General features: G+C 39.5%; 1 protein-coding gene across 7 annotated transcripts in view; it reads left to right on the top strand.

The window, feature by feature from the left end:
• The first annotated feature begins 2,991 nt into the window (after positions 1 to 2,991).
• The window catches only part of LOC134618721 (transcription factor 4-like), a 235,360-nt gene continuing 226,092 nt past the window's right edge, over positions 2,992 to 12,259 (top strand). For 2 of the 7 annotated variants that reach the window (XM_063464248.1, XM_063464253.1), the window contains exons 1-3: positions 2,993 to 3,801; positions 4,133 to 4,171; positions 8,593 to 8,665. In XM_063464248.1, coding sequence (XP_063320318.1) covers positions 3,700 to 3,801; positions 4,133 to 4,171; positions 8,593 to 8,665 — 214 coding nt within the window. In that variant the 5' untranslated portion in view covers positions 2,993 to 3,699. Of the gene's footprint in view, positions 3,802 to 4,132; positions 4,172 to 8,592; positions 8,666 to 12,259 lie in introns of all 7 variants that reach the window. The other 5 variants (XM_063464249.1, XM_063464255.1, XM_063464251.1 and 2 more) reach the window with 4 other exon arrangements.

The following is a 12,259-nucleotide window of genomic DNA, read 5'->3' as shown; positions in this document are numbered from 1 at the left end:
ACATGTTACAGGTGGCCGAAGAAGCACCTACACCTGTGTTTTTATGTCGCATAAGTCTAATAAAAATGCTTCAAAGGGAACCAAAACCACAAATATGACAGAGATCCAATTAGATTGATGGAAGAAGCCCCAAAAACAGCTATCTGCTACACCTACCACAGTCTCAGCCTTAAATCCAAAAATGAGGTCTACCTGTAAAATGTGGTGTGATCTAGCAGATGAGCTACTGTAACTCAAGGTGGCCTGGTCTGATGTAGCATGTTTTGTTTTACCTCACATGAATGGTTGGGTACATGTGTGCCACTTACCTAGGGAGCACCTGGTTGCACTATGGGAAGTCTTGCCATCCATGTGAATGTTACTTTGACATGTACCGCCTACCTAAACATTGTTGCAGACCATGTACACAGTTTTATGGAAACTGCATTCCCTGATGGCTGCGGCCTCTTTCAGTAGGGTAATGCGCCCTGCCATAAAGCAAAAATGGTTCAGGAATGATTTCCGGTCCATGGAAGCCCTACCTCACAACTTACAGAACCTAACAGATTTTTTTTGCTAACATCTTGGTGCCAGATACCACAGAGCACCTTCAGGGTCTTAGTGGAATCCACTATTTGTGTTTTGGCAGCAAAAGATGCACCAATACTATGTTAGGCAGGTGGTCACATGTTATGCCTTATAATTTAGGCTTTCTTCTTTAGCTAGGCTGTAAACATAACTACAAAACTAAAGTTGGACTTTTCTACATGAGTGTATGTGTTTGACATGTTTTGGAAGCCATACTTAAGTGGCCATTAAAAGAAATGGCCCAACTTTTTCAGCCTCAGTCAAGAAACATTGTTGAATCTTCATTATTAAAACAAATTTCACAAGATGCATTGGTTCTAGTCACTGTAATTAGCCACCACACTGTATGCTACCTGTGTATTCCCCCAGAGGGATTTTATTGGACCCATCCCTCACCTGATCCTTTTGCCTTTTTACTTTCTATTGTGATGTCAGATCCACCAGACTGCTTCAACCAGGAAGCTGATTTAAGTGCACCAAAACAAAGAAACTGTGGATTTGTGAGCAATGAAAATTCTTTTCTTGTACTTTATGGTAACTTTTACACTTTGAGAACACAGTCGTTCCTTGTCTTGATTCTGAGGATGCTGTTTTTTAGGGTCATAAACTCAACTAGGCATTGTTTTCCCATGGAAAATGCCCTGAAATAAAGGTCCTAAGGGGACAGTTCCTGTAGTTAAAACATGATCAAAGTTGCCCTAAAATTGCCCACTAATATCTGAAGTGGAAATCTGCTTATTTCCTGTACCTGTCAGGGAGCTTGTCGTTACTTCTGTTGGCCAAAGGTGTCACCAAATCAATCTGGAGTGAAATCTTTATTATAACTCAGGAAGCAGAGAAAGATGTTCCTCTTACTGTAACCAAGCAGTTACAGGAGCATTACGTTTTACACAGTCCTGTTGTGTCTGAATTTAAACATTTTTAATATTGCATAACTTCACATGCGGACCCACTGATTCTCTTCCTCCTCCTGCACTATTATTCATATTTTTTGCATCAGTATTATATTAACAGAGTTTACAAAGAATAAACTGGGATCATTTACCAAGAAAATAAATTAAAGTGTTTTATTCTAAATAACCTTTTCTAGAAATCCACAAAATCCACCTTGCTTTACTAAGAATGCAAAAGACTCACTAAAAGCTTATTATGAATCAGTCTTTTAGTTGGTGGCACAGAGAGGAGCATTGATTACAGTTGGGAAAACTTGTTGCAATAGACATTTGAGGAGAATGTTATGTAAAAAAGACATAAAGATCATGAACACATGTGATCATATAATTCTCAGTCCCACTTGTGATGTCTTTTGTGAGGGTCACAGAACAGGTGGAGGTTGGCCAAGCAGGCTCTCGCGTGTTGCTCGACCCCTAAAAAAGATGTTTTAACGCAGGGCCCTCTCTGCAAACAGGATCGTAGTATTAGCTTTTAATAGAGGACCCTATGGTGTAATTTCCTCAGTGCTTTACAAAAGAACACAAAGTAAAGCTGGAAAGAGAGTCCAGTATGTCTGCCAACTTTTAAAAAGTGGATTAAGAAAACTGTGGTGTGTTTACTGTCCACTTCATCTCCAACTTGACCTATCAACACCCTTTTTTTAACATATGAATAGGTGACTCTTTTTTTTTCTCTTATTTTATATAAAGTGACTTTTAGTTTGTCTGAGAGTAGAGGGCTGGCAAAAGGCAAACAGCAAGGGCAACAAATAAGCCTTTATGTTGTTCCTGCACCTGTGTGTGTGTGTGTGTGTGTGTGTTTTGCTGGCATTTTCTCTGTGAGAGCAACCCGCACATGCAGGGTGTAATTTGCAGAAATAGGCCAGTCATTTTATACCTGCAGGCTGTGGGCTGCACAAAGAGAGAGAGAGAGAGAGAGAGAGAGAGAGAGAGAGAGAGAGAGTATTACAAAGTATTTCCAGAGAGGAGAGTTTTGGTGCTCTTGTAGTGTTAAGTGGTGACCCATAGGGGGGTTACCGTACAGGTCAAACACTGCACTTGTTTCACTGCAAACTCTAAAGACACGCAGAACATCAAGATTCATGCATACATGGAGGGACATGTGCATAGACTGAGATGCACTACAAGTGATTATACAATGAGTTTTTAAAAAACAAAGAATAAATCTATATGATTAATAATTAATACACAACATATTTTAAATATTTTTATTTTTTAAAAGTTGTATTTGGCTGGATTCAAGCACTAAAGAGTTAGCAAACTCCGGAGGGGGCAAGAAGGAATAACCTTTTCCTTCCTCAATTAGCCCAATTAATCCAAATCAAACCAGCCAATCACCGCGCCAATCAGCCAATCAATCAGCGAAACAAACCCGATTTTTCTTGGAGATTTATTTATTTTCCTGTGGATTTAATCCTGAAGCAGCGGCGGCGGCGGCAGCAGCAGCTCGGCGCTCGGCTCGGTGGTGTTAAACGAGAGTGTAAGCTAGGTGGCCGCACGATCACATTTATCGCGCCGAAGCTGTGCCAGACGCACATGGGATCCGTCCTGCGTACCGGGGGATCTTCAGCACCCGCAGCCGAGCGGAGGGCACCGTCAGCCCGGTCAGGAGGAGCGCTCAGCCTGCCTGGACTCTTCCGCTGACGCAAAACAAACACACAGACACACACACAAACACACACACACGCAGAACAAACACTACACATTTCGGAGGTGATATTCTTCCTTCCTGAGACACAAAGTGTTATTTATTTATATCGTATGCGAGCCTGACAGTCAGCCGCGGCGGACAAACTGCGTGTTAGCGCGGGGAGGTCGGACTTGTTTGGCAGGGGAAACACACTGAAACACACGCGAAAAGACTCCCGTTCTGTCGCCCCCCTTCTTTTATTTCCTGTCAGTTTTTTTTCTTCTTCTTGCGATTTATTTCCTGCTGCCAAAACCAGGAACCCGGGACTGAGCCCTTACTCCGAGGATGAAAGAAAACTAGATTTGCGATCGAGGCTTTGAGGTTGTTTTACTGGATTTATTTCGCTGTGGAGGAAAAGCGATCCGGGAGCGGAGCGGTGCGCAAAAAAGCCGAGGTCTTCCTCCTCTCTTCTCTCCCTCCTTTCTATCTCTCCATCTATCAATCTGTCTACCCATCCTCTTCTATCTATCTGTCTCTCCATTTGTTTCCATGTTTTTAGGTCCGTGCGATTTTGCTAAAATGCATCATCAACAGCGGATGGCAGCTTTGGGAACAGACAAGGAACTGAGTGACTTACTGGATTTCAGCGCGGTAAGGAAATCCACCTTCTTCTCTTATCGCTAATATGAATAAAATGACAAGTATCATGTGAGAGCAAGCCGTAGAGGAGAATAAAGGCGTTCTGTAGGCTTTACAGCCACCACTGTTTACATTTTTAATGTATGAGTTGCACGGCACATAGCCCAGCCTGCATATTTTAGCCTTCACTCAGTCTTTTAACTATTTGCACAAAAAGTTGTGTGTTTATGTAGAGTAACTTGCAGAAAAGTCAGTGCATATTGTTGGTTTTGTGTTGTTTAATTTTTTTGCTTGTGTGTGCAGAGAATTGTGATGCTGCATTAGTAATTTTGTTGTCTTATAGATGCGAAACAGCGATTTGAAAATGTTCCCAACATCCATGGTAGTATATCTCATTTTAAGTCATTTTTTTCCTTCATGTGTAGCCTGATTATTGTTGTTGTTATTATTTTTTTTTTTTATCTTTCTACCCATGATAGGATTTAGTAAATGTTTCTCCTTTTTTCTATGTGACTTTCTAGGCTGCTCCATGCACTCTGCACCGTTTCGTACAGAATATTTCATGCAAATAAAAAAAAAAAGAAAAAAAAGAAAAAGGCTCGATGTTGAATCATGAACCTGCATGACAGACAGCTAGACAGCCAGCCGAAGAGAGGGAAATGTGTCATACTTTGTCCCCGCAGTGTAAATATTCCTGCAGCATTGCTGTTAAATGTCCAAACCCGCGATTGGGTTTGAAAGTGTGCGTGTGTTTTTAAAGAGAACAGCCTGTGTGGTGAACTTGACGGACAGGAAATAGAGTCCCCGCTCTCGCCCATGTTTTCTCTGCGCCTCTCCTCCTCTGGGAGCAACTTTGGTCTGAAGAGGAGGAGGAAGAGGGGGAAAAAAAAAATCAGAAACACCCCTAAATGATGAGAGGGGAAAAAACTGACTTACATTAATCCTGTTATGAAACGTTGAGAAGCAGCATGAACATAATGATATCAAAATATCATAATAGTATTAGGGACATGGGTACAGTGATGCTGCATGACATGCAAATAGAATTTACCTGCAATGTTGTGGGTTATTATATTAATTTTAATACTGTAAAAGCATAATATCACAGCCATGGCCTGTGCATGCAAGTGACTAAACAGGAGTGTGCTACGAATAATTTTTGATGAGAAATATATCATAAAATATACATTTTTACAGGAATTAAATGCCAAAGAGAAGATAGTGTGCCTCATGACTCTTTTGATTGAATGCACAGCTGAGGCCTGCTAGAAAATCTGTTGTTAGAGCCATGCAGCCTACACGTTAGTGTCTTGTAATGCACTACCCTTTTTTATTATTTGAGTGCAACATGTTGGTAAGAACTTGTGCATCAACTCATACAAGTTAACCCCTGTGGCATTTTTTTTAGATTTAATAACTTCACACACACATCAGAATATGTCTGTAGAAAAATTATAATTATAGAACACACACTCTCTTAGCTAAGTAGGTCTCTATTTACCATTTTTACGGCAGAACTATCGTTAAAGTCCATGTAGAAGAATAAGAAGTGCCCAAAGTCGACGGAAATCACGACTAATTTCCAATTTAGTGGCACACACAACATATTCAATTACTTTGGGAATAGTGGCATATATTTAAAAAGAAGCAAAATAAAAGGCTCAAATTATTTTACATATTTTAATCCTGTACAATGGTTAACTGAATATTTTAAATATGATATATTTGATTAAATAAAATAAAATAAAATAGACTCAGTAAATTGATTTATAATTCCAATGGCAAGGAGATGCTGCTGTGATACAAATATTCTTCATAGTGCTATTATATCTAGTAAGCCAGGTTATAGTATAAATGGTATAAAAGGTTGTTTAGATATTATATCATAGGTGCAAAATGCCGAAAAGTTCAATCAGAAGTTAAATTATGCACAAAAGTAGAAAAATAATTGTTGTCCTTAAGAGATAATGCATTAATATTAAAGGCATTTTCCCTGGTTTAAAAACTGAACAGGTTTTTAAGATATGTCAATCAGTCCGTCTTAATTTGAAAAAAAAAAATTCAAACAAAGGAGGGCAGCAGCAGCTAAAATGTGTCTCCGCTCATTATAAACGCAGACTGAACATTAATTTATTCAATCATCTGTCCTTACACGCCCACAAGCTGACACCAGCAGCTCAAAGCAGTTAGACTGGGATATCGATAGACCTGCTAATAGTCCGAGTTAGATCGTTTATCTCCCCAACGCTTGTTTTCCCTCTTTATTTGTCGCAGCTGTGAGAGAGTTTGAGTACACAAGCAAGCAACCTCCTTGTTCGGCAGACGCACTTCCAGGCCCAGCAAGCAGCATTAAGAACAGTGATGGATCGAGTGTTCGCTGCTTTGGGTCAGGGTTTAATTTATCAGAATTCTGGTTGATTTGAAATAAAACCAAAAGCCTCTCGAACGCCTTGACTTAGTACAGTCTTGTACCGTCTGTAAGTGTGAAGCTCGGAGTGTGTTTGCGGTCAGCCATGCCAACACACGGGCCTGATGTTCATCCAGAGGGGTTATCTGTGAGGGTCAGATGTCTCACTTTGATAGCGTGAAGTGTTCTGTTGTAAAGCTTTACAGTAGCTCATCTCGAAGCACGGCAGGAATCAGTATTCAGCTTCAGTCTGTCTTAATGTGGGCTTGATTTTCCTGTAGATGTGTAGAGCAGATGGTGACTAGTTCTGATGATTATCTCATATGTTTAAGTCAGATATGAAGTAGATATGAAGTGTTTCATTCCAAAATAAGCCATCCAACATTTGGCAAAAGTGACACTTTAGAATGAAAACATATTTTTCACCAAGGTGAGCAGGCGATATAAGTGGTCCTGTTTATTTTTCACAGATGCTGAAAGAGGAATTTGATTTCTCTCCGCTTCACAAAAATAATCCCACAGTGTTTTGGAACACCAAGTCTTCATTTCAGTGTTTAGCTCTGAGTTGGGATTCTCTGATTAGGATTGAGTACAGACCTAAATGTGTCCATAGCATCAAGTGGAAAACAGTGAAGTGCCAAAACCTTGCATCAAGAGGTGCTGACCAAAGTCAGGAATCTGATTTCTTGACTAAAACTCCAAAATAAAAACTTGTACATTGAATTTTACTTTTAATATCAGTGCCTTTGATTCCCTTTTTAAATTAGAAGGACATGACATCATTCTGTAGATGATTTCTTTTAAAATTATTTAATTATTTTACAGCAGCCAATCAAATTCAATCAACACGATACCTAAGAACATTACATTTTCTTGTAACTCTCCTGAGGTTGACTGCAAATAATTTCTTTTTTCTTATATAAAAGTGCATAAAGACAGGATTACTTTGAGTTCAATTTTCTTCTAAAATTTACAGTTGCATTGGTTCTCTAAATTTCTATATATTTAAAAATGTTACTCTCTAAAGGACTTGAACGTTAGGGACTTGATATGGACTTGGAGTGGGAACTTTGATTTAAGATAGTGACTTCTGGACTCCCCTCTTCCCATGACTTGGAACTTTCATGTTTTGATGAAGTACTGTATTTGGGATTTGAGTTTTCACTTGTTGGACTTATGTTGGTACTTGACACTGGACTTGCCTATCTTCTCATGATTAGGAACTTGCCTGTCTCAACATTGGACTGTTGACATGTTAGTCTTGATGTGAAATATCTTCTCTGCAGGACTTGACCCTTACTCATCTTAACTCTGGGATCTTATGACCTTGCGTTGGGACTTGGCTTTTAACTTTTTGGAACGTGACCTTTGACCCCTGGAACTTGCACATTTTGATGAAGGACTCGACCATTTCACAACATAATTCATAACATATTGCTCTTGATTTGGGATATGATTTTTCACTTGTTCGAGTGCACTTGCCCTGGACTTGCTTATCTTCTCATGGACAGGACTTAGACCTTGCTTGTCTTTACTTGGGACATGACTATGATTGCATCGATTTGGGTCTTTTGACTTGCTGGAGCTTTACCCTTGACCTTTGTTGGATTTAAACATGACCCTGGATTTACCTGCCAGTCTTGATGTAGGACTTGACTTGGACATGTTAGTCTTGATATGGGTGTTGTTGCCCATATGTGCACATGCGTAACCTGGGACTTTTTTGTCTTCACTTGGGACTTGACTATAAACTTCTTGGCATTGTTTTGGGTCTTGACATTTAACTTCCTTCACCTCTCCTGGGATATGACCCTGGACATACCAGTTAGTTACAAAATTGTTTTGCAAAACTGCATCTTTTTGTTTTTTCCTTAAAAAAACTAAAATCCTTGGAAAGATGTATACATTGGTTTAATTTTCCTTCAACGAGTTCCTGAAGTTCTTGTATAGCAGTGAGAACTTTTGTGACAACTTTGGCTTCTTGAAAAACAAATGGGGCATTTCTCAAAGTCAAGTGTTTGGCACTCGAACAGATGTATCTTATTAGTATTAAATCAACCAATACCCAGCCCTAGTCACGTTGGACACTTTCCTTGGTAACATCCACACAAAGATTTCTTCCAAAACAAGACATCATGCGTTTAAAAAACAGACAGTATACCCTATGGAGAAAAAAAAAGGGGGGGGGGGGGAGTACATGTTACCATTAAATTTATGACATTTCCTAATAAGACCATAATGAGATGAGGGGCTGACAGCTCTCAGCCAAATGTTGGATTGGCATTTTGGAATGAAGCTTTTCACGTGTAGCTGCATTGACGTTTCTGTAGAGATGTGTCTTGCTGTGTGCAGTGTCAGTGCTCTCGGAGGTAATGTGCACTCTGTTTGTCTTGTAGATGTTTTCCCCTCCTGTTAGCAGTGGAAAGAACGGGCCAACCTCCCTGGGGAGCGGACATTTCTCCGGCTCAAGTACGTCAGCTTTCTCTTTTTTTTCCTCCCTCACTTCATCATCTTCTTTTTCTTCTTCTTCTTCTGCTCTTTTCCTCAGCCTCCTCCTCTCCTTCCTCTTACACCTGCTCACTGCTGCTTTGTTTGCTGTTTGAATTTTCTAATGTGGGTAACAGTGTTCAATACGTGGATATGCAGTTTTTAGTTTTTATGCTGTGTTGCATTGTGGGTTACTTTATATTTCAAGCGGACTTGAAAGCCAAATGAGATTTGGCTTGACGATTTAAGAACACAGCTTACTCATACTGTTTATATTTTTACATTACTCGTATTGTGTACAAACAATAACATTGCTTGGTTTGATTATATGACTTTGAATATGCTTAAATCTGTCTCATAATACTTTCCTACATTGTTTGTAGAAAAATGGTCTCCGTATTATGTATTTTATTTAAATAACAAAAAACAAATCACCCAGTTTCTTGAATCTGGGGACATTGTAGTTTTTAACATTATTCAAAAAAGAGGAAGTAGATAATTCTCGAGTTAACTCACAATATCGAATTTTATTTTTATTCCCGCTTTATTTCAAATTATATAAGTATATGAATTCCAATCTTGGATAAAAGGTGATGTGATTTTTCTGACTTTTTTTTGGGGGGGGGGGGGTCCCATCTGTTTTTCAGCTGCTCAGGTTCATTCCTGAAGGAGACTTCCTGTTTTTCTGATTTGCCGCAGTCGTTCTTTCCTTCCTGTGTTGTGGAGATCAGTTTGCTTTGTTTTGCTACGCGCTGGTAGTGTTTGTGTCAAACAGGCACAGTTTGGCTTCGTCAGCGGTGGAATGTGGTGGCTCCAACTTGAAAATGTGGATATTGATAATGCTGATTCATAATGTTGTGTCTGGCTTTTACCCTCAGTTCAGTCTGATAAAGTGTTTTAATTCATTCAATCAACCATTTATTCAGTTTCGTTAAGGAGTCTGTGTTTCATTCATTCAGCAGGTCAGTGATTAAATATGGCACACAGTCACTGAGTGCATCAGCAAGGTTGTAAACTGGTCAGAGAGTGAGTCAGTGAGTCTTTAGGTATGTCATGTTATTGATTCATTCATCCAGCCAGGCAGTTATATTCTTAGTAGGAAGTACTTCAGAGGGTTGGGTGTTATTTAAAAGTTTTTCAGTCAGCCAACGTCAGTTCAGTAATGGGCGACTGCCAATATATCCTCAGTGATGTGTCTGCTGTGCATCATCCCTAACCCCCTGCATATATACGCTCAGAGAAGTAAATACAAACCAAATACTTTTTTGTTTCAAACTGATCTATGGATACCTTTTAGCCACTACATGAAAAAGCATGAGGTGATAACACATGTTTATTAAATGATCAGTTGCACAACCTGCAACTTGTATGGTGCTAGTAACACCATGCCGACCTAGGGAATGTGGACTTCCACACCGGCACACTTCCACACATTTACCTGTACTGAACATCAGCCATAAAATGCCAGGTCACCACAGCTACATTTTCTAGCTGTTCATGATAAGACTTTCCATTAGTTTCCGTGTAAACCTCTCCACTATTGCCCGACACAAAAAAGAAAAAAAAAATGAAAGAAGCATCACCTTGTAGCACTGCTCAGCTATTGCACTTAACACAGAGTTGAATTTTCAAGGAGTTAAACAAGAAAACTGGCGAAATTAAATTATGCAAAAAAATGTGTTAAATGAACCGTTAAGTTAGCAGTTGATTTATATGTTAAAGTAGTGCTAAAGTTTTGATTAAGTAGTAATACTATTCTGTCATCCTAAAGTTAATTCAGTCTCTTAGATTTATGGTGATCTGCTGATGACAGGCAGTCAGGAATATCAATCTCCATGCAGAGACTCATTTATTTGGAACAATAATCAGTCTCAGTCCTTCCACAAAGGTTTATTAGATGCTTCAAAGCAGCGTATGCCATGCATCTTAGAGCTCAGAATTACTAAAAGAAGACAACAGTAAAACTGCTGGACCAACGTGGCCTACTTTAATTTAGTTTATACGTTTAAATGTTCCCATGCTAATAACTCTGGACTTGATCGAGTGTCAACTTGACTTTAGTGAGGTGCAGAATTAAAAGAGAAAATTAAAAAAGCAAAATATTGTGTATTCTGTCCCAGTTTGTTTGCCAGTTTTACCACCGTTACATATGACTTCTCACATTGTGTTAGCTGTAGGATGCGTCTTTTGGGGGGCATGGCCACAGTTAGCCAGCTTAGCGTTTTAAGTTAGAGATTACAGTGTAAGTATAGTCCAGAGAATGTAAACACAGTGACATCATAGTCATCATTAGCTGGTACTTGTTCAGCGGCATGTCAGTTTTCACTCATTGATTGAATTTGTCACTTGGTTCTTATTATATCTATTTTGTTTTGTTTTTTGTATTCAGGATTGCTTGTTTGTTTGTTTTTTCATATGTATGGGAAGAATGGAGCTGGAGATTATTGGATTGGATCCTTTCTGAGCTGAGCCTGAAGTCAAAGTTCTTGATTTACTGGCAATCTACATTGGTACCCCACCCATTGTATGAAAAGTGAGCTTTTTTCAATGTGTGTCTGGGATGATCCTTAGAGATACGGACATCTGAGCAGGATGCCTCCTGGGCTCCTAGGTGAGATGTTTCAGGTACGTCCAACCATGAGGAGACCCTGGGGCTGATCTGTCGCAGGAATACCTCGGTGTACCACCAGAAGAGCAGGAGGTGATCAGGTCCAAAGGAGGTCTGGCTATCTTTGTGTGGACTGTTGCCCTCTTGTGCAGCTCCTTCTGCTGATGAAAAGTAGAAAAATAGATAGATAGATAGATGGACGGGTGGTCTTAATGTATCCAAGATACATTCAGAAAGGGCTGAAATCCACTTATTGAAATTGCCTCCTGGGGATATCTAAGATCCATTCTGGCCAGATCCAAGACTGAAAGCAGATTAGGGCAATAAACTTGTACTGTAGCTGTTTTCCATGAAAATGATTCATCCATTCGTTTCTGCTCCTTTGTGGTTAGCCATTACCCAGCTAAATTAGCCAAGCTATTATTTTTGTTACCAGACAACTTCTTCAGCATTACTCTTCTGCTCTTTTTTTGTTTAGCAGTTTTGAAACAGCTTCAGCCTTTGGACTGGTTGAGATCTTGACTTTTGATCACATCAGCTGAGATGCATATATGTAAAAAATATTTGCTCCATGATTTTATCAGTTATCTTCATGAAAAATAATGTTACTGAGGTGCTGTAATTAATTGTAATAGTATCCTTGGAAGTGCCTGCTATGCTTCTGTTCTGGTTCAACCAATGAAGTGAAAGGATGAAAAAAGAAGACAGATGCTGTCCTGTGCATCTTATACTGTATGTTGATAACATTTGCAATGGGTACGTAAAACAAATTTGCATTACTCGGTGAGGTGCATTCATGTTAATAAGCACATGCTCTCCACCTTTTGCCACTTCTGCTCCTGCCACCTCTGTGGTTGGATGCATCGTTCTTTGCTTTGAGATCACATTGTGCGTTTGGGTGCATTTTCCTCATGTGTTTCACAGGATTGCATTGCGGTATGTCTGGTGTATGTTCGGCAGCATCTGCA

Source organism: Pelmatolapia mariae, linkage group LG20 (genome assembly GCF_036321145.2).
Source record: "Pelmatolapia mariae isolate MD_Pm_ZW linkage group LG20, Pm_UMD_F_2, whole genome shotgun sequence".
Classification (NCBI taxonomy): domain Eukaryota; kingdom Metazoa; phylum Chordata; class Actinopteri; order Cichliformes; family Cichlidae; genus Pelmatolapia; species Pelmatolapia mariae.
This window is presented reverse-complemented; position numbering and strand designations above follow the sequence as displayed.